Source organism: Drosophila pseudoobscura, chromosome 4 (assembly GCF_009870125.1).
Source record: "Drosophila pseudoobscura strain MV-25-SWS-2005 chromosome 4, UCI_Dpse_MV25, whole genome shotgun sequence".
NCBI lineage: Eukaryota > Metazoa > Arthropoda > Insecta > Diptera > Drosophilidae > Drosophila > Drosophila pseudoobscura.
The window spans coordinates 14,069,190-14,091,683 of record NC_046681.1 but is presented as its reverse complement, the minus strand read 5'-3'; the positions used below and the strand labels follow the sequence as shown (position 1 = coordinate 14,091,683).

The 22,494-nt window shown below is 48.7% G+C and overlaps 4 protein-coding genes across 7 annotated transcripts; 2 read left to right on the top strand and 2 right to left on the bottom strand.

The window, feature by feature from the left end:
- The first annotated feature begins 407 nt into the window (after positions 1-407).
- Positions 408-16,126, top strand: LOC4816176 (uncharacterized). Of its 4 annotated transcripts, XM_001355708.4 has the most exons (10): positions 408-1,122; positions 1,183-1,441; positions 2,648-2,793; positions 2,852-3,208; positions 3,272-3,512; positions 3,579-4,685; positions 4,750-7,262; positions 7,320-9,605; positions 11,095-15,118; positions 15,176-16,126. In XM_001355708.4, the coding sequence occupies exons 1-10, from the start codon at positions 856-858 to the stop codon at positions 15,604-15,606; spliced, it is 11,631 nt and encodes a 3,876-aa protein (XP_001355744.4). In that variant the 5' UTR covers positions 408-855; the 3' UTR covers positions 15,607-16,126. The 4 variants fall into 4 exon arrangements, with proteins under 4 accessions (XP_001355744.4, XP_033236806.1, XP_015036900.2 ...); XM_033380915.1 differs by lacking the exon at positions 15,176-16,126 and having other exon boundaries at positions 11,037-11,520; XM_015181414.2 differs by lacking the exons at positions 408-1,122; positions 1,183-1,441 and adding an exon at positions 1,992-2,010.
- Positions 15,858-16,984, bottom strand: Nf-YB (nuclear factor Y-box B). The gene is made up of 3 exons (XM_001355709.4): positions 16,821-16,984; positions 16,445-16,752; positions 15,858-16,384 (listed from the first exon to the last, which is right to left on the bottom strand). The coding sequence occupies exons 1-3, from the start codon at positions 16,891-16,893 to the stop codon at positions 16,295-16,297; spliced, it is 471 nt and encodes a 156-aa protein (XP_001355745.2). The 5' UTR covers positions 16,894-16,984; the 3' UTR covers positions 15,858-16,294.
- Positions 16,985-17,389: 405 nt separating this feature from the next.
- Positions 17,390-20,620, top strand: LOC4816109 (uncharacterized). Its single transcript, XM_001355707.4, has 7 exons — positions 17,390-17,595; positions 17,747-17,868; positions 17,951-18,175; positions 18,241-18,769; positions 18,833-19,621; positions 19,699-20,078; positions 20,140-20,620. Exons 1-7 carry the CDS (start codon positions 17,487-17,489, stop codon positions 20,515-20,517), a joined length of 2,532 nt encoding a protein of 843 aa, XP_001355743.4. The 5' UTR covers positions 17,390-17,486; the 3' UTR covers positions 20,518-20,620.
- Positions 20,621-20,912: 292 nt separating this feature from the next.
- Positions 20,913-21,866, bottom strand: LOC4816218 (uncharacterized). Its single transcript, XM_001355706.4, has 2 exons — positions 21,720-21,866; positions 20,913-21,662 (listed from the first exon to the last, which is right to left on the bottom strand). The coding sequence occupies exons 1-2, from the start codon at positions 21,801-21,803 to the stop codon at positions 21,111-21,113; spliced, it is 636 nt and encodes a 211-aa protein (XP_001355742.4). The 5' UTR covers positions 21,804-21,866; the 3' UTR covers positions 20,913-21,110.
- Between the last annotated feature and the right edge of the window lie 628 nt (positions 21,867-22,494).

The window sequence follows — 22,494 nt, the reverse complement described above, 5'->3', positions numbered from 1 at the left end:
GAAAGATATAGTGGTTTTTTTTAAGTTCAGAGGAAAGATGGCATGAATCTACAAGAAGAATTAACAATCGTGTATATTTTCCGCCATTTACCTCAAGCAGTTAACTATTTAAATAGAAGGGGCTTAAGTGGGCTAGGTACGGTTTTTCATCATTCGAGACGGTATATTGTTGTTGATGAACCAAAATTGAGGCAAACAAATCAAAGTCAAGTATTTAAAAAAAGCCAGTCATTTAGAAAATATATTCATTAATTGGATAAAATTATGTCGGCAGGGCTGAGATATCTAGATAGCTTGTAATATTCGACGGAATATACAAGTCGAGGAATATAGAATTTGAATTCGTCAGTATATTTACGGTATATTTAAAGTGAGACGGTATATTTTGGTATATTTCTGAGGGTCGGACGGTATATTTCAGCGATAAATCCGCGGTCACACTGACTGGCAGTGTCTCGGCGCGTTAAAAAACAAACGGAAAATATGGTTTTTTAACCATTTAAAAACCAGTGCGCGCCTTAAATATCTGAAAATTCTAACTGCCCGAGAGCAAGTAAGATGGCAATGTGTAAGGTGCCACATAATTGAGTGCATATGAAGAACGGCAAGCGACCAATAACAATAATGACATTTCGATACATACACACAGACGCAGAAGATTGAAGAAGAAAAAAAAACTGGTATATAAAAGACGCCAATAAGACAGAGCGTGCAAAAAAGAGAGGAAACGCGCTCGCCCCAAAAACACGGGGCCGATTCCTGTCCTGTCTTGTCCTGTCCTGTCCTGTCCCTGCACTGAAGGACCTGCAGAAATCCGATTTGCATTGTCAAAGAAGGATTGAAATACCGTCCGTAATGTCACAGCATAATCCACATTCCCATCCGCACTACCATCAGACACAACACCACAACCATCAGCAGTTGCAGCAGCAGCAACAACAACAACAGCCACACAGCAATTGGTACTCACATGTTGCTTCCTACCCCCCACCGCCACCCCAGTACCATGCGTCGGCTACCTCCGCATTTGCCGCTACCTCCACACCGTTATCGAACGATATATATAGGAACTTTGGTCGTACCGACAACAATGATTCCCCCAGCTTTGGCCACCGGAATTCGGTGAGTTCTAATTTCAATTCCGATTTCCGTAACTTCAACAACAACCATCGTGGCCCACAGTCAAACACCAACTTCGGCGACAACAATGGGCGTTACTTCAATGATGCTCCACAAGATTATTATGTGGCCAACTTTATTGACAATTATCGCGGTGGCCCGAGGTCGCAAAACTTTGGGGATCAGCGTTCCTCCTATATGGGACATGATATAATGTCCGGAACTTATTATCCGTACATAAAGAGCGAACCCATGGAGTCAGCGTATCAGCAGCCACAGAATCCGATGGCCCCGCCCCCAGCGCCAGATATGATAATAAAATGTGAGTAAAAACTATAGAGAACTCTTAGGGAATCCTTAACGGTATTATAGGGGAGAGAAAATACAAGATATTCCGAACAATCTTGAGCGCAAAATCCATTTTCATATGGATACACACGCATACACACACACACAGATTACTCGTACTTTAGGGGGCCATTTTTCCTATAAGTAGTCGTAATTTCAGCTCCATTTTGGCGTCGGAATCAATAAAACGTTTGGCGTTTGGTTGAATTTCGCTGAGGTTTTTGCGCGTTGTTTCGTTCGGTTGTTCGGTTTCGGTTCAGTCGCTCGTCTACTTACGGACTGGGTCTCTGTATCTCTGTTTGCCTCGTTCTGTGCCTCTGTGTGTCTGTCCCCGAGTTCTGTCTGTCTTTCTGTCTGTATGTATCTCTATTTAGCAAATGTATACTCTCCACCTCCGTATAGAGATGCTTTATAGTATTACCGGCCCAGCAGTACCCAGCAGTATGGCACGGAGAATTCTCAATATTAAAAGTATGCACATAGATATCTTTTGCTCTCTTGAATGAGGAATGGAATTGAAATGGGTTGAGGTTGTGTCTATGTGTAAGTCTTGGTGCAGCAGCTCTTTCAAGTCGGATTCTTATGTAAGACTAACCTATAATATTGTTACCGCCTCTCTCCTCTCTCCCGACTGTCGTTTCCTATCTATCAATAACCATTTGGGCGGGGCATCAGCCATAATTGATGGACAAACAGAGAAAATGTTGTCATTAGGGATGCATAAATCGTATGTGAATTCAAAGTTTTTCGGATTAAAGATATCATCGCTGATTTAATAGAAGAAAACATATAATTAATAGTTTCTAGAAAGTTCAATGCAAAATCATTGTAACAGAATTGATTTGCAGTTAAATTTCTATTTGTAAGGGAGAGTTATATTCGGCTTTTGTGGCTACCATAGAAACCGAAAACAAAAGGTACAGACATTTTTCTTGTGCGCAAAGCCTTATACAGATATTTTTACTTAACATTTCTTATTAATTTCTTAAGTATATTTGACACGTAATCCTATTAGAAAGTGCATACAATCAAATAAGAAATAAAGTATCCTCAATAATCTCTGTAGCGGAACCCACGAAAAATGTGCTTCTTATTATAAATTTTAAAAAAGAATTCTTTTAAGTAGTTCACCGAATCGAATAAGAAATAAACGAATCTCTATTCTTTATACTCACTTTAGCGGAACCCATGGATGAACATCCCTACAAGTCCAACTATATTGATGACAATACGCCCTTTGCTGATTTTAACAAGTTCAACGAATTCAGCGGCGATATGCTAAGCCCCAAAGTCGAGCTAACCGTCAAGGATGAGACTTACGGAAAGGTTGGTTTATTATTATATTTATTCCATACTTATGCCTACCTTATATCTATCATTTTAGACTTCCAGCAGCAATAGCAGCAGCAGCTTTGCACGTCGAAAAGCCCAGCAACAGCAAACGACAGATCGTTCGGCGGAGAGTCTGCCCATCTGCCAGCGCTGCAAGGAGGTCTTCTTCAAGAAGCAATCCTATCTGAGGCATGTGGCCGAGAGCAGTTGTGGCATTCAGGAGTATGATTTCAAGTGCAACATATGCCCCATGTCCTTCATGACCACTGAAGAGCTGCAGCGCCACAAGCAACTGCATCGTGCAGACAAGTTCTTTTGCCACAAATACTGCGGCAAGCATTTCGATACGATAGCCGAGTGCGAATCGCACGAGTACATGCAGCACGAGTATGAGAGATTTGTTTGTAATGTGAGTAGACGCGCCCGCCAGAGGGTATCCAATATTCGATATATTTAATGGGTATTCCTGCAGATGTGCTCTGGAACCTTTGCCACGCGGGAACAGCTGTATGCCCACTTGCCGCAACACAAGTTTCAGCAGCGTTACGACTGTCCCATCTGCCGTTTGTGGTATCAAACAGCCGTCGAATTGCATGAGCATCGACTGTCGGCTCCATACTTTTGCGGCAAGTACTATACCAGTCAACAGCAGCAGCTTGCTACGAGCCAGGGGAATTACAAGCTGCAGGACTGCCATATGGCCACCATGGAAAGCAAGTTGACCAGAAGATTCAAGCCTTAAAGTGAGTGTAATACTAAAGTGCCTGCTCTTGTTACAGTACCCACTGCACCACTGCACAAGGCAACGCCTTCCAATCCCTCAGCCTTGCCAGCCACAGCTGCCTTGAGCTCTCTGTTGCAACAGCGCCAGGCAAATGCCGATGGGACTGCGGCCATGTTTGCTGCGGCCTCCTCTTCCTCCGCCTCGCTGAAGAGCGAGGTGAGCGTGAAGCTAGAGCGTAGCTACAGCAACTCCACCAGCGAGTCCTCTTACAGCCATCAGGACAACAGCAGCTACAACAATGCCTATGGCAGCGACAGCTCCATCCATGGCGGAGCACTGGCCGGACCACAGGCTCACTCCTCAACGCTGGACGACTCCGAGGATGCCCTGTGTTGTGTGCCCCTGTGCGGCGTCAGAAAAAGCACCAGTCCAACGCTACAGTTCTTTACGTTTCCAAAGGATGAAAAGTATCTGAATCAGTGGCTGCACAACCTCAAGATGTTCCACATACCAGCGGCGAGCTATGCGACATTTCGCATCTGTAGCATGCACTTCCCGAAGCGTTGTATCAATCGGTATTCGCTGTGCTATTGGGCGGTGCCCACCTTCAATCTGGGGCACGACGATGTGGCCAATCTGTACCAGAACCGTGAGTTAACCAACACTTTTACCACTGGAGAGGTGGCACGCTGCAGCATGCCGCACTGCACCAGCCAGCGGGGGGAGAGCAATCTGAAATTCTACAATTTCCCCAAGGACATCAAGAGCCTGATCAAGTGGTGCCAGAACGCCCGCTTGCCAGTGCAGGCCAAGGAGCCTCGTCACTTTTGCAGCCGACACTTTGAGGATCGCTGCATTGGCAAGTTCCGACTGAAGCCGTGGGCCGTGCCCACCCTCCATCTGGGAGCGCAGTACGGCAAGATCCATGACAATCCCAAGAATTTGTATGTGGAGGAGAAACGCTGCTGCCTGAACTTTTGTCGCCGCAGCCGCTCCTCGGACTTTAACATGTCGCTGTATCGTTTCCCCAGAGACGAGGTGCTCCTGCGACGTTGGTGCTATAATTTAAGGCTGGATCCGGGCGTGTATCGTGGCAAGAATCACAAAATATGCAGTGCGCATTTTATCAAGGAAGCTTTGGGTCTAAGAAAGCTGTCGCCAGGTGAGTTAAGGGGTGATATATATTCAGTGAATACCCCTCTAAAGCACCCCTTCCCGTTCCGTAGGTGCCGTTCCCACATTGCATTTGGGTCACAATGACACCTTTAATATCTATGAGAACGAACTGTGGCCACCGCCATCTCCCACTGGACAACATGGCGGCAGTCACCAGCTTCTCCAGCAGCAGCAGACGTCGCAGCAGCTGTCGCATCATCATTCGTCCCTGCAGCAGCAGCATCAGCCCCTGCATAGCAAGTCCTATCAACGCCATTCGGCGGCCTCCACATCCTCCTCCGCCAGTTCGGCCTCTCATTATGTGGACCCCGAGATGAGTGCCTCGTATTTGAACCTGTCTGCGGGTGGCTCCTCCGGCGGGATGAATGCCAGCGACTGCATGGATGTGTGCTGCGTGCCAAGCTGCGAGAGCAAGCGGCACAACAGCGAGAACATCACATTCCACACGATACCGCGCAGGCCAGAGCAGATGCGCAAGTGGTGCCACAATCTGAAGATACCCGAGGACAAGATGCACAAGGGCATGAGGATTTGTAGCCTGCACTTTGAACCATACTGCATTGGCGGCTGCATGCGTCCTTTCGCCGTGCCCACACTCCATTTGGGGCACGAGGATGAAGACATTCACCGCAATCCGGATGTGATCAAGAAGCTGAACATCCGAGAGACCTGCTGTGTGGCCGTGTGCAAGCGGAATCGCGACAGAGACCATGCCAACCTCCATCGTTTCCCCAGCAATGTGGCGCTGCTCACCAAGTGGTGTGCGAATCTGCAGCGGACAGTACCCGATGGCAGCAAACTCTTCAACGATGCCATCTGCGAGGTGCATTTTGAGGATCGTTGCCTGCGCAACAAGAGACTGGAGAAGTGGGCTGTGCCCACTCTGATTCTCGGCCACGACGACATTGCCTATAAGCTGCCGACGCCCGAGCAGGTGGCCGAGTTCTATGCCCGTCCCACGGCCCCCAACAATGGCGAGGAGCAGGGCGAGTGCTGTGTGGAGACGTGCAAACGGAACCCGAGTGTGGATGACATCAAATTGTATCGTCCGCCGGAGGATACTTCGGTGCTGGCCAAATGGGCGCACAATCTGCAAACGGAGGCCGCTGTCCTCACGAACATGCGGATATGCAATCTGCACTTTGAGGCCCACTGCATTGGCAAGCGGATGCGTCCGTGGGCCATACCCACGCTCAATCTGGCTGGAAACATTGAGAATCTGTACGAGAATCCCGAGCATTCGATGCTGTACAAGCGAAGGACGCACATCAAACAGAAGGTTCCGGTGACAAAGCCCACGTGGGTGCCTCGCTGCTGTCTGCCGCACTGCCGCAAGGTGCGTGCCCTTCACAATGTCCAGCTGTATCGCTTCCCCAAGCTGAATCGCTCGACGCTGGCCAAGTGGGCACACAATCTGCAGGTGCCGCAGGTGGGAAGTGCCCAGCGGCGGGTATGTTCCGCCCACTTTGAGCCGCATGTTTTGAGTAAAAAGTGCCCGGTGCCGCTGGCGGTGCCCACATTGGACTTGAACTCACCCGCTGGCCACAAGATCTACCAGAATCCGGCTAAGCTGAAGGCCAACAAGCTGTGCCTGCAGCGGGTATGCATTGTAGAGAGCTGCAGGAAGACCAGAGCCCAGGGCGTGCAGCTCTTCCGTCTGCCTCACAGCCCCACGCAACTGAGGAAATGGATGCACAATATACGGACACGCCCAAGGGCGGCCATGAGGAGCCAGTATCGCGTCTGCTCGCGGCACTTTGAGACGCACTCCTTCAACGGTCGAAGGCTGAGCGCCGGGGCCATTCCCACTTTGGAGTTGGGACATGACGATGATGATATCTTCCCGAATGAAGCGCAGGCCTTTGCCGATGAGCACTGCGCTGTGGAGGGCTGTGAATCGTCGAAGGAACAGCCCGAAGTGCGGCTCTTCCGCTTCCCCACGGACGACGACGACATGCTGTGGAAGTGGTGCAACAACCTCAAGATGAATCCCGTGGACTGCCTCGGTGTGCGGATCTGCAACAAGCATTTCGATGCCGATTGCATTGGACCCAAACATCTGTATAAGTGGGCCATACCCACGATGCAGCTCGGCCACGATGATTCCCAGATCGAGCTCATACTCAACCCCAAGCCGGAGGAACGCTACGTGGATCCCGTGTTCAAGTGCATTGTCCCAACCTGCGGGAAGACTCGCCGCTTCGATGAGGTGCAAATGAACAGCTTCCCCAAGGATGCGGATCTGTTTCAGCGCTGGCGCCACAACCTCCGCCTGGAGCATCTGTGCTTCAAGGAGCGCGAGAAATATAAGATCTGCAATGCGCATTTCGAGGACATGTGCATTGGCAAGACGCGTCTGAACATTGGTTCCATACCCACTCTGGAGCTGGGCCACGAGGAAACGGAGGATCTGTTCAAGGTGAATCCGGAAGATCTGCAGAGCAATCTGTTTGGGCGTCCTCGTCGGCTGCTAAGAGGATTGAACAATGTGACCATCAAACAGGAGTTACCAGAGACGGAGGAGCAGGACATAAAGCCCGACATAAGGACCAATTTTACACAGGTTAAAACTAGGAATGAATCTCGAAATGCTTTTGGCTTAAACTCCCTTTGCTTGCAGGTAAAGATTAAGAAATCTCTGGGGGATATTAAGTGCTGTGTGCACACGTGTGGACGCAGTCGTTTGGAGCATGGGGCACGTCTCTTTCCCTTCCCCACGGGCAAGCAACAGCACCTCAAGTGGCGCCACAATCTGCGCCTGGAGCCCGACGAAGTGGACAAAACCACACGCGTCTGCAGCGCACACTTCAACAGGCGCTGCATCGATGGAAAGCATCTTAGGGGATGGGCCATGCCCACACAGCAGTTGGGCCACCAAGAACAGCCTATATACGAGAATCCCAAGAATATACCCGGCTTCTTTACGCCCACCTGTGCGCTGGGCCACTGCCGCAAGCGGCGGAGCATTGACAATGATTTGCGCACGTATCGTTATCCGCGAAGCGAGGATCTCCTCGAGAAGTGGCGCGCAAATCTCAGACTATCGCTGGATCAGTGTCGCGGCAGGATCTGTGCGGATCACTTTGAGCCGCAGGTGAGGGGCAAACTGAAGTTGAAGACGGGAGCAGTACCCACGCTAAAACTGGGCCATGAGGAGGCTTTGATGTACGACAATGAGGCTATAAAGGCTGGAGTGGCCGAAGGGGAGGCTGGCAGTCCGCCGGCATCGCCTCTGGTGACACCCAAAACGGAAGTTCTGGATGAAGAGGAGCGCGAGGATGATGAGGAGGAGGAGGAGAACCCCGAAGAAGAGCAGCAGGAAAACCATGATGATGAGAAGGATGAACACGAGGATGACACGCCCGAGGGAGCAGAGCAGCTGGGCGATGAGGATGACGATGAGGATCCAGGCAACTATTTTGATCCGTTGGAGCTGGTGGAGACGTATGCAGAGCATCCCAGCGACGATGACAACAGCCACGAGGAAGCAGACGATGCCAGAGAGGAGGATGAGGAGGACGAGGAGGAGGCAGAAACTCTCTTGCCTGATACACCACCCAACATAGCAGCAGCAGCAATCATTCGCGTGCCGAAACCATGGGAAAGACCTCTCGCAGTAGTGCCTCGCCGAGAGAAGCGTCCGAATAACGTGGATCCCATCTGCTGTCTCAAGCACTGCCGCAAGGAACGTTCCGCCATGTATCTGCTGAGCACATTTGGCTTTCCCAAGGACCAGCAGCTGCTTCTCAAGTGGTGCGCCAACCTCCAAATGGATCCCTCGAGCTGCATTGGTCGCGTCTGCATCGAACACTTCCAGTCCGAGGTTCTGGGCACGCGAAAGCTCAAACAGAATGCGGTGCCCACCCTCAATGTGGGTCACGATGTGCCACTGCGCTACAGCTGCAACGGCCAAGAGAGGCCTCAGGCAGCAGCGGCGGCCGCCACCAGCAGCTTCCCCGACGAAATGCCACAGCATTCGGTTTTTCGGCTTTGGAGCCTGAAACACTGCCGCAAGAGGAAAGTGTCGGAGAGTCCAGTTCCAGCAGCGATCAAGACGGAGGAGCAGATGCAGATGGAGATGGAGGTGGAGACTAAGCCAAAGATATGCTGCCTCTCCAGTTGTGGCAATGTGGAGGGCTACGGCCCGGGCGGGCACTTTCAGCCGCTGCCCCAGGACCAAAGGATGCTGAAAAAATGGCAGCACAACCTGAAGCTACCATCTGTCAATCCCGATTCGGATCTTCGTGACTTTCGCCTGTGCATGGAGCACTTTGAGCCGCATCAAATCGAGAACGGAGCCCCAGTGAAGATGGCAGTTCCGACCCTCAAGCTTGGGCACTCCAGTCCGAATATCTTTAAGAACAGCGAGAGCACGCTGCCGGGATGCCTGTGGCCCTCGTGTCCGCCCAATCGCAAGATCTGCTACGATCTGCCCGACAATGAGGCCGTTCGAGCGGCCTGGCTGTCGTATGTGCGGCTGCCGCCTGAGAGCCAGGGGCGTCTGTGTGGCCTACACTTTCTGCAGCTGTACGAGGAGGTGGATCTGCCAGGAGATGTACCCGAAGCGGTGCTCGAGCGACTGCAGAGTATCTATGATCAGGCCTCCATCTCGCTGAAGTTTCAGTGCTCGGTGCAGGGATGTGGCTCCAAGTACAAGCAGGATACGCATTTGACAAAGCTGCCACGGGACGCGGAACTGCTGGCCAAGTGGCTGCACAACACCAGGATCTCGTACGATCGCTCCTTGCATTTTAGCTACCGCATTTGTCTGTTGCACTTTGAGGCGTTCTGCTTGAATGGCGTGCGCCCGCAGACCTGGGCCATACCTACGCTCCAGCTAAATCATGACGGAGAGATCTACCAAAATACCGCCAAGCAGGAGATCCCAGAGATGCCCCTGAAGCAGGTATGTCAAAGGCGAAAAGTGGCTCTTGGGTAATCTTTATTTGGCCGTATTTATAGCTGGGGCTGGGGCACACTATTACAGGAAACCGAATCGATGCGGTGGGTGTGGTTATTCCGTACTCGCGTCGTTCACTCAGTTAGAATCAGCGTCTCAGCTTCTCATTACATCAAATCGCTTGCCGAAAACGGACTGAACGAAGCAGGCATCGTCATCTTTATACCCGCTACTCATTTGAATAGAGGTATATTCGATTTTTGATGAAAAGGGTTGTTTGTAACGTCCAGAAGGAAGCGATTCTGACCCCATAAAATATATATTTTATTGATCAGCACCAGTAGCCGAGTCGATAGAGCCTAGTCTATCTGACCGTCTGTCTGTCTGTACGTCCCTATGAGCGCGGAGTCCCTATGGTCGGAGACCACTAAGAGCTAGAACAACGACCTTTTTTCTCCAGACTTCTGTGATATGTCACTGTTACAAGTGTATTTCAAAAATTCGCCCGAACCAATCACGAAAATCTATGGCATCCACATTTTTGAAGTCAGGAGAAAATCAAAAACACAGAATTTCAGAGATTGACTGTATCTTCTAGACTGCAGAATCTGAACCAGATCGTATAATTGTTATACCCAGAACGAAGACAACAATTTCATTCTCTCTCGCTCTGTCTCTCTCCAATAAACACGTTTCATGTTCGGCTTTGCCTGTCATTTAATGTCCTGTGATATCGTTCCTGCACAAGTGTATTTTAAAATTTCGCCCGGCCCCCTTGCGCCTCCACAAAAAACGAAAATCTGTAGCATCCACAATTTGAAAGGTACGGGAAAATTAAAAAACCACAATCATAGAGAACGATCATATCTTCCAGATTGTCGAACCTAGATCAGATCGGATTTTTATTATAGCCAAATGGAACAAATCTATTTGATCTGGCTACGCAGAGCCCTACAGATGTTTCTGTCTCTCTCGCACACACCCCTTGTCGTTCAATGTTAGCGCCGTCTGGCGGAGGAGAGCCATACTGACTATATATCGTGTTCCCCCTAGTTCTCATTGTGTCAGATCCGGAAATTTCTGTTTTTTATTCTCGCTCACTCTTTATTTGATTTTCTAGTTGATAGAATGAGCAAGAAGAAGAATGTGCATAGCCGAAGGCACACAAAGCCCGTATTATGTTCCGAGTCATTTCAAAGACTTTAATCCGCCGCACTTTTAGTGATTCGGGGAGATCCGAAGGGTGACTGAAGGCGGGAATCGTAATGATCGAAAGCATTTTGCGATTCTACGCATACAATACTGTGGATTCAGGCAGGACTCCAATTTACGTGTGTTCCTATGGCTAGGGGGAAGAGTACGAGTACGTAATCTTATTCTAATGTGATCCTAAATGAATTTTAAATGACAATGGGCTTCTCCTACTCTAATACACAGGAGGTGGTGATGGATGGACTGTACAGTGGGCTAAATGTTATTTATTTATACTACACAGGAGATCCTCGAGAATCCCGTGAAGCAGGAGAAATCGCACTGTGGGAGAATCTCCAGCCTGAGTCTCTCCATCCCCCTGCACATCAAGACGGAACAGGGTCCTGTCCTGCGACCTCGAGGCACTTGGGGCACATCTTCTCAGAGCAGTCCCTGCCTGAGCGCCAGCTCCAGTCCCCGCCTGAAAAACAGAATCTGCTGCGTCTCCGATTGCGGAGAGTACGCCAGATCCCAGCGGCTGTACCGCTTTCCCACCGCCGAACCGGCACTGCTCAAGTGGCTGGTTAATACCCAGCAAAAACCGGGACTCGTGGACATCCAGAACCTGTTTGTGTGCCAGCTTCATTTCGAGGCGGACGCCATTAACCAAACGCAGCTCAGGAGCTGGGCCGTGCCCACACTGAGGCTGGGCCACGATGGGCATGTCATACCAAATGCCAGACACAATGGGAACATAGCCAACAGCCAGGAAACGGAGCAGGCCATGGAGTTCATTCGGGCCAACTACTGCGCCGTGTTGAGCTGCTTCCAGCCGAAAGGAGATGGTGTGCGCTTCTACAAGTATCCCAGCGACATTGCCATGGCGCGCAGGTGGGCCACGAATCTCAAGCATCGCTCCATGCAGGCCAGCAGTCATGGCTTCCTGGTTTGCCAGTCCCACTTTGCAGCCGACTGTTTTGATCCGGAGACGGGAGACCTGCGCGAGGACGCCGTACCCGTGGCCACACTCGCAGAGAACGTGAAAACAGAGGGCCTTCTGCTCCGTTGTCTGGTAAGGGGTTGCTCTACGGATAACTCTGAAAAAGGACTGCTGTTCAAGGTGCCAAAAAAGAATCGTGTACGGGATGTGTGGGCCCACAATCTGTGGATGCATCCGATAGAGCTGATGGGCGAGCACTACATCTGCGATCGACATTTTGAGGCGCATTGCGTGAATGAACACAAATTACTGCACGCGGGCTCAGTGCCAACCCTCCACCTGGGACACAACGAACCGCTGGAACTACTGCCCAATCCCCAGACCTTCCAGGACTTCCCTGAGGAGTGCGAGTGCTGTGTGCCCGGCTGTGGACGCACCAATCGGAAGGAGGAGGATCTGCAGTTTAGCAAATTTCCCAAGTGGCGAGTCCTGTATGAAAAGTGGCTGCACAACTTCCGCCTCGAAGTGCCCAAGGAGCAGCGCATCGGGACGCTGAGAGTGTGTCACATGCACTTTGAGGAGAGCTGCTACGATGGCCAGAACGTGCGCAGGGGAGCTATGCCCACTCTAGAGCTGGGACACTCGCATCCAGACATTTATCGCTCCGACAAGGGATCGCTGTGGAAGAAGGTTCACAAGAGACTCACCGATTGTTGCTATCCCGATTGCTACGAGGAGTGTCACAAGGCCAACACGAATCGCACGACCTACGATCTGCCCAGCGATGGGCCACTGCGCGAGTCCTGGCAGCAGCACATGGCCATCCCTGCCAGCGGTGAGGATGGCTCCTCAGTGCTAAAGCTCTGTGCCCTACACTACATCATTATGTACGAGCACAGCGAACAGAGCTTCCCAGAACACGGACCGAATCTACTGCTGGACAAGAACTACGAGCACGCCCGTCAGTTGGCGTATCTGCGGCGCTTCTTGTGTGCGGTACAGGGCTGTCGTCATTTGCAGCCGCGGGATGGGGGTCCGATGCACGGCATACCCCGGCGGAGGGAGATCCTTCGGATGTGGGTGGAGAATGCCCAGCTGCGGCTGAACGAGCACGAAATTTACATGACGAAGCTGTGTAGCAAACATTTTGAGGCCAACTGCCTGTTCGAGGGCAAAAAATGCTATCCCTGGAGCGTGCCAACGCTCCATCTGCCAGAGGCGCAGCCCGGGCAGGTGCTCCACCAGAATCCCACCAAGGAGGAGTGGCAGGAAATGAAACAGAGAATGAAATTGGAAGAGCAGACGCCGAAGACGGAAGAGCAGGCAGATGGACTACTAATGGAACCCTATGTGAAGATGGAACCCCACGACGACGAGTCACAAACGGAGTCGGAATTGCTGATAAATGAGAGCACACTGGACTCTCAAGAACTCTCTCAAGACTTTCCAACACAAGATCCAATCGAAATGCCCGCCCTGGAGGTGCTCCTAGAGGTGAGCCATGTCGAGAAGCTGGATAGCTACGAGAGGAATGAATACCCTGCGGATACCTCTGCCAACACATATTCTCCGAACAAACGTTTCCGCCATCAGTACAGTGCCCACAAGTGTAGTGTCGAGGGATGTCGCGTGTCGCTCGAGGACCTTGACGGTAATCTGAAGCTGCACAAGCTACCCAGCTCCACGGAGGCGGCCGGGAAGTGGCTGTACAACATTCACGTGGAGATAGAGGATAAATGGCGGATACGCGTCTGCAGCCATCACTTCGACAGGCAGTGCCTCAATGGTTCAAGGCTCAGGAGGGGATCGATGCCCACTCTGCTGCTGGGGCCGCGTGTTCCAGAGACTATCCATCAGAATGAGTTTGCGCAGCTACAATTGGACGATGCGCCAGCCCATAATGGCAATACATTGGAGCGATCCATTGGAAAGGTTGCGCAGATATGCGTTCCACGTCCGTCGCCGCCGCGTAAGTCGAGCAAATTCTGCCAGATCGAGGGATGTTCGAACCATCTGACCAGCGAGAATATGACGCTACACAAGTTCCCGCACTCGTCGTGGATCTGCACCAAATGGCAGCACAACACACAGGTGCCGTTCGATCCGGAGTACCGCTGGCGCTATCGCATCTGCAGCGCCCACTTCCATCCCGTGTGTATGGTCAATATGCGGCTGCTGCATGGCAGTGTGCCCACGCTGAAGCTTGGTCCTCGGGCACCCGGCGAACTCTTTGACAGCGACTTTGAGGCCATAAACATAAAGATTGAAAAAATGGAGAAGATGGAGAGGAAATCTGAGGCTCTGAGAAGCACCACTGGAGATAGATATCCCACCATGCAGGCCATGGGGGAGAAGAAGTTCAAGACTGAGGAGCTGGAAGATGGAATGGAGGAGGAGGATGACATGCTCTGCCTGGAGCCAGAGATGCAGCTATACGAAGATCAGGAAGAACAGCAACAGAAGCCAAAGATAAATCTTGGAGTCCCCAATGGCGGCTGGAAAACGGAACTTCGTTTGCCATCGAAGGGTAGGGTCGCGTTTAATCCGGTGAGATCTGGCTACGACAAGTGCTCGCTGATGCATTGCCAGCGCCAGAGATCGAAGCACGGCGTCCACATCTACAAGTTCCCCCGATCGCAGGAGCACCAACAGCGATGGATGCACAATCTGCGCATACGCTACGATGAGAAGCGACCCTGGAAGTTTATGGTCTGCAGCGTGCACTTTGAACCGCATTGCATACGGCTGCGGAAGCTGCGGCCCTGGGCAGTTCCGACGCTAGAGCTGGGAGACAATGTGCCCGAGGACATCTATACGAACGAGCAGTGCCAGATGTTTGCCAGTGGACAGGGAGGAGAGATCAATGGCATCGATAGCGATGAGGTGGAGGCGGAGCCGGAGGCAGAAGGGGAGAGCGATGGGAATGATGAGGATGGCCTGCAGGAGGACGAGGATGAGGAGACAGACGACCAGGAGCCCATCGCCAAGAAGCGTCGTCGCTCGCGGCTGGATGCCGTCTGGCCTCCCGGCCAGGCGCCACCATGGAAGGTGAAACAATGCTGTCTTCCCTACTGTCGCAGTCCACGCGGCGAGGGCATCAAGCTGTTTCGACTGCCCAACAAAGTCAACTCCATCCGCAACTGGGAGCTGGCCACGGGCATGAAGTTCAAGGAGTCGCAGCGCAACACGAGACTCATCTGCAGCCGCCACTTTGATCCGGAGCTGATCGGAGTGCGTCGTCTGATGCGCAATGCCATTCCCACCAGGCATCTGGGACCCACGGGCGATGTAAAGCCAGTGATGGCTCCACCGACAGCTGGTCCCAAATGCTGTATGGCAGATTGTACCTATGATGTGGCGGATGTGAAGCTGCACAAGTTTCCCAGCAGTAAGTAAATATAGCAAATCCTGATGGTCACCTGATCTTTATTGAATGTTTTTGCAGATCCCAAACTCCTGAAGGAGTGGTGCCAGGCATTAAGGGTCACGGATATGCAAAGGTATCGCGGCAAGCACATTTGCTCCGCCCATCTACCTGTCCACGAGGCCGTACAGTGCATTGTTTGTGGCGCGGAGAAAGCACCCCTGCTGCCGATGCTTAATTTTCCCGCTAACCGGAATCAGCGCGCCAAATGGTGCTACAATCTGAAGATCGAAACGATACCCAAGTGGGACATATCCAAGCACATTTGCTGTAAACACTTTGAGCCATATTGTTTTGCAGAGGCGGGCCTCCTAAAGCCAGAGGCGGCTCCCACGCTGCATTTGAATCACAATGATACAAATATATTCCTTAACGATTGTGCCATAAATCCTACCTACAGTGTATGCGTGAAGGATGAACCCATGGACAATCAGGTCCTGTCATTGGTGTAGAAACGAAACGAAACAGAACATGAAATCAGTTTCAACTAGTTTTTAGGTGTAACATTTGATAGACATTACTCGTACATTTTGTGTACACCTAGTGGCCACCACACACATCACACATTGTCTAGTTTTCAATCGTGGATTTATTATCATTTAGTATTTTAATGCGTTATACATATATCTCCTGAAAGCGGGATTGAAATGGCAGATGGAAAGCAAAATGCCATAAAAACCAACAACACACAACACAAAACATGTTCCTTAAGTTATTCGTTATTAATTTTAATACATATACCACACACATTTTATTCTGTGAAAGATTGAGTTGTCATTTCCATATACATATATATAAACTACTATGTAATACCTTTGAGCATATATGTATCGTATGTATGTATGTGTGTAAACCTGTAGGCGACCCCAACACAAATATTTGGTGTTTTTCTAAATATATATATATACATATATATCGTGGACAAAAAATGAAACTTTTAAGCTATGTAGTAAAGTAAAACTTGACTTGTGACTATGATCTGCGCTCCGTGGAAGGGGAATGGGGAGGCGTAAGGGAGTGATTGCAACCAAAAAGTGGCAACCGAATAATTGAATCAATCCTATGTGTATGTGTTTTCTCCCCTGACACCCTGTTGTGGATAAAAAAAACTACCTATAGTTACAAAAAGTACTGTAAAAGCTACGGCTTTGCACCCTCGTTTGTCGTGGAACCATCCTCGTTCTGGGCAAAGTTCGTGTCCATAAACAGATTCCGATCCGCTTTATTTGACTGCAACAGAGAAACCATCAATAAAGAATTGGAGAAACAGAAATTATGGACCCCGCTAACCTCGCGGTACTTGTTTAAGTATATTTGCAGCGGTTCCACATAATTGTCGAAGCCCAGATTGCCAAAGGCCGCTATCAAATCATCCCCATTGACCGTCTTGCGATTCTCCGCGACACTACGCTCGATGGCCTCGCTGCTGATGAAGGATATGAACTCGGAGACGCACTCTTGGATGCACTCCCGTGCGTCTTTCGCGATTTTACCATTCTGCGGCACGGGTACCTTCATGATTTTGATAATATTGCAGATGGGCAGGAAGCGGTCCTGTTCCCGCAGCATAATTCCATTATCCTGTTTGTCCGATTCGTCTGCGGAAAGAAAAGCGATTTTGTACAAAATACAAGACAAAAGCATGCAAAAACAGACTCTCGCTTACCACCCGATGCCTCGTCCTCTTCCTTGACCATCATGTCGGTTATATATTGCTGGGAGTCCTCGCTATTGCTCATTTTCTACTTTTTTGTTTAAAAACTTCGATTTGTTTTCCTATTTACCTAAACGAGCTAGAGATGTGCTGGAACTATCGATTGGTTCACTTGATGGTTCTTTTTCTGTTCGAATGGCGACTATCCGATGGACATGTACTCGATAGTACGGAATGATCGCCTAGGTATATTTTTTTGGCGTGTTGTAGATCACTTAAACAAAAGGAACTGAAAATTGTACGCCTTGATTTGACCATAATTAATAACCATACGCAAGTCTTTTTTAATTTTCGATACAATAAAATAACAAGGAGCACTTAAAATTAGCATATCTTGTAGAAAATTGATTCATCAATCGGATAAAATTATTCGCGTAGGGCTGAAGGTCTTAGCTAGCTAGTAATCCTAGGCCGAATATAAAAAACGAGGAATATGAAGGAACTTACAATGAATTCGTCAGGATATTTACGGTATATTTTGAAATTTGTGACATAATTTCGGTATATTTCTGCTGAGGGTCAGACCGTATATTTGATCGAGAGGTCTGTGGTCACACTGATGATCGCAGCGGTATATTTTTTGGCGTGTTGCATCCTCAAAAGCAAAAAGAACGGGAAATGCATGTGGATTTGAGTATAATTAAAGAGGAAATCGACATTGATGACACCACGATCAAGCTGGAGGGGGAAGATAATATGCCGGACGAGACAATGGATATTTCCTGTGGTAAGCAAAAGGCTTGCATTTAATTGCTTTGTGAGGGCGAGTGCGTTGGTATGTGTGCCTGTTGCTCTGAGATCCGCGTGTGTGTGCAAGTTATTACGCAGCGTACCGTTAACTTTGGATGAATGTATTTTTAATAATGCTGCCGTTCCAGCGAGTAGCGCCGTGAAAATACTTGAGGAACATGCTGATATGGTAACGGTACCACTCAGCGATGATAAATCGGAGGACGAGCTCAAGTTTATAGCCAGCTTAAGTACGCTGGATGCCCAACAGGTAAGCAGCAGCGAGACATATTCATACATATGTATGTATGTAAATGGGAATAGAATACCAAATAATGTGTCTCAAATTACAGTTATTCGCAGAATCGTCGCAGAATCAAAATGGCTGTCCATACGAGTGTCACATTTGCCATTTACAACTACCCACTGAACTGGAGATCAAGGCGCACTTTGTTAATCACCAGATGAACCGTCACTTCTGTCGCCATGGATGCGGTGCCTGGTGCGGCACGCTGGAATTGGTGCTGGAGCACGAATATCGTCAGCATTCCCAAGGAATATACACGTTCTGCTGCAGGGTGAGCGTTAACTACGATTCCATATTAAATTCCGCAGTAAATAAAAATACATTGAGTTCTTTCAGATCTGTGATTTAAGGGTTGATGGCGCCGATCGCTTGGCCAGCCATATGAAAAGCCACTGTTATGTGAATCGCTATGTCTGTGCCATATGCCGTCTTCCTTTTGAATCTCAGATGGGCCTTAACCTACACCGAAAGAACACCACCCAAGTCTGCGGGCAGGTGGACTATATTCAGAAAATCTCTACAACACCAGAGCTCGTGGCAGCCAAGGCCTCATCACCAGCTGATGCGCTATACGATGTGAAGGTCAAAGACGAACCGCTGGACGCAGATGAGATAGGGCCACACCCACAGAATGAAGCTGGTCTTCATATGTACATTAAAGACGAGCCGCTGGACGAGGATATGCCCGACTTGTGTGACAGCATCAAGACAGACTCCAAAATGGAAAATCCCACAAAGAAGATGCCAGTGTCTTCGAAAGGATCGATCTGGGCAAGCCTACCCGTTGAGCTGAGGAACAAGCTGCGATTGCCTGCCTTGAAGCCCAAGCAAGAGATACAAACTACCCATCGGCCACCCTTCAAATGTAAGAGTCCCTATTAATGACATTCAATTTGATGAACATTAAGGAATGTTGTATTTCTTGCAGTTTCAAAATGGAATGGCCCACCAACATCAAATGCCACTTCTGGTGGAGTCCAGCGGAGTTTATTCAAAGTTTTGCCTAACGGCCAAAAAGTAAACGTGACGGATATGTTAAAGAAAGTCGCAAATTCTAATACGGCTATGCGTGGAAAGCCCCCAATATCCCCTAATATACTGAAAGTATTGCCCAACAACTGCATGGTCATTAAATTGCCGCCAAATACAAAAATTGTAAAGCTGTCGAATCAGCCAAGTGCAGTTGCCACTGCAACGTCCCCACAGAACGTTGTTCAGTTGCCAGACTCGCTTACAATTAGCAAGATAACGCCAGAAGGAGCGTCATCCCCCAATACAACTAGTCCAGTGGACTACAAACCTCTTCTTCCTCCCAGGGATCGCTGTTACTCCCTGAAGAATCGACCAGAATGTCAGGAATTGATTACAGAATTTCAAAATCAAATACGCTCCATTGAAAAAACGCTTCCCATTCCGGGAACAGTTTTACATGCAAGGGATAAAGAAACTAACGGACTAAACGCTGAACCAGTAGTCCCAGTGATTAGCACATTGGCAGGCGAGCCCTCGAATGTGGAAGTATTTCTTAATCCCGGCGCCCATACGGTGATGGCGGAACTGCGGAAGAAATACCCGAACAACCGTTTCTTCTGGATTTGTCCCATCTGTACGCGCAGCTATGAGCAAGGCTCCGCATTTCGCAGGCATCTGGTCCAGGAGCATAAACTGAAGAGCGCCAACTTTTCAGAGCTAAAAGTAGATTTGAAGTCCGTAAGAAGTGAGTAAAATGCCCCTGCGGAATTTCCTGTCAAACAACTTACATTATATAATTTATTCCCGCCGAAACTAATCTAGAACCGGAATCAAGTGGGACGGAGTTTGCTTCCTTGAGTGATTCAGTTTCGGAGATATCAAAGCCAGCAACTCCGACAAAAGAAATACCACCTTTGCTTAAATCCGCACCGACTCCAGCAATCGAAGCAGTACCATCAGAGTCCGAACCAAAGATAAATACACTCAAGCCCCCACATATAGATGACACAAAGCTATCGCAGTTCCAGTGCCCCACGTGCCTTAAAATCTTCACCACCCAGGGAGGCATGCGAATTCATATGTCCATCCACACGGGGGAAATGCCATACAAGTGCCAATATTGCGAAAAGCGCTTTCGGACTCCAGGTCAAGTGCGGGTGCACTTGCGCCGACACACTGGGGAGAAACCCTTCCAATGCGAGGTAAAATATAACACTATTTATTATTTTCTCCTTGAAATGTGTTTTAATTGTGGGCCAACAGATCTGCGGACTGCATTTTACTCATCGAGAGACACTCATCTCTCACCTATCGCGCCATATTGGAATGAAGCGCTACAAGTGCTACGGCTGTGACAAGTACTTTGTTGTAGTTAGCGGCCTTCGGGCCCATCGTCGCCTGCGGCCGGATACGTGTGGCAAGGTTAAATTCACGGCCCGAGCTCATGGGCCTCGGGTGCGTGTCATAAAAGGGCAAGTAGTCTTTGAGCACCAGCCCATCTATAATGGCTACTTGCGCAGTGAAGATCCTCTCGATATATTGAAAGAGCGCGGCCAAATCGACTCAATTTCTTCGAACCAAGTCGAGAACAAGCCTGAAGCCGAAGCCGAAGGCAAAGCCAAAGCTGAGGGTCTAGATTAGTTGTTTTGTTTATATTTCGTTTGTAAATTTCGTTATCATTTATAAACTTAAAATGTTTACATATTCAAACAAAACCAATAAAAAAACAACAATTTATCCTGAATGTTCCACTGTTATACACTCAGGTGCACAAATTGCTTGTCTCATTATATATTAAGTCTCATTTTACTTGACAGCGCTGTTGATCCTCTTCTTCGATTGTAGAACTAATCGTATTACATATTTTTATCCAACCCATCGCTGCACATCGTTACAACAGTTTGTTCTGTTCCATAAACATTTTATCACTATATTTTATTCAGATTACATTTAAAACTCTCCACTTGCAAACTACAGGCCAATATTTCTCCTAATATCGGCTGTAATTATCCATCATAAATTGTATACCAAAGCACTTCTTATCTGGATTGATAAATTTATTCGAGTATGTATTCATAAAAATCGTAATCTATATATATATTTGTACCCATTTGAAAGCCTTGAACCCGTTTACTGATAACACTGGAAGGTCATTTCAGTTTAATTTTTTGGATTTTGTTGAAATAATTTTTTTTCGTTTATTTATTATGCACAGGTTCCAATCCCTCGAAAGTCTAGTACCTATTCCTGAAGCTAAGAACACGCTCCAGCAAAGGCTCATGCTGCGTGAACTCGGAATCGGTGTACTCTGCGATGGCACTGAACAGATCCTGTTCACTGTTCACAGTGGATGTGCTCAACTTGGCCTTCATTAGGGTGGAACCTTCGACAAAGTTATTGTAGAACTTTCCATCCTCAATGGCGAAATCACTGGCCACGCCAAGCAGGCCCAAAATGTTTACTGCAATTACTTGAGCCTCGGGCGACTCTGGATTTAGTTGGCCCTGGAGTCCCTCGAAGACAGCTTGTAGGCCATAGACGTGGTCGAACTTCTGCTTTAGAGAGCCCGTCTGACGGACGACCCTGCCACGATCTAGATACGACTGGAGAGCTTCAGTTCCAGGACCACGATTGTTGGCCGGAACGCTCCTTACAACCTGATCCACAAACTCCAGCGTTATGTCCAGCATGTTGTCCAATTGAACCTCGCGAATTACCTCGGCATATTTGAAGAATTGGGCGATGATGGCATATTGTGATTGAGGAGGAGCGGCACTACCAAGACTCTGTGGATTTAAATGTTCTAATGTTTCCTTTTTTATTTATTCTTATAGGAAACTCACCAGCGCAGCCAGAGCCACAGCCACAATAAGAGAGTAACGCATCTTTGCCAAAAGTTTCGATTCAACTGCAAAAATGTAGAGCATGCTGAGCGTTTTTATGGGATTCGCATTATCTCTGGCAAGTTTTGGCGGAATCTGTGCTTTGATCTCATTATTTTAAATCATTTATTCGTATACATCTACATTAAAAGCAGCTTTGGCCAAAATAATCGAAAGAATGCCCTCATGGTATTGGGGTTTTTGTTCTCCTGCTAGAAACTGGAGATAAGAGAGAGAGCATTCCTCATCGTACAGACAGCTCGATTTGCTCTAACCAAATCTGAATTTCTACGAATGCGTATTATTCTTACTGTAACTAATGGGAAACCAAGCGATCGGGGATATTCCCCCGATCACGGAAAGGCGTGGCACGCTCGGATCGAACAATAAATGGCAGAGTTTTGTCTATATAACAGAATCACTAGTCTTTTCTATTATGTGTAAGGATGTAGAAGTATTTGTAAAGGATCAAGAATGTATTTTTGAGCACGTGGAGTCGTGGCACGACCAGATCGGATAAGAAATAGCGAAGCTATAGCGATCTAACTAAAAGTCTATTACAAAAGAAAGTTTAACGGCATATCCTGATCGTCCTTTATGTCAATGATGGAATCAAACGTAAGAAGTCATCCTGCCGATTACAAGGACACCCATCCCGTCAAAATCGTTATAGAGATTTAACTAAAACTCAGTTTAAAATTAACGGACCATATGTGGCGCCCCACAACTAGCGGTC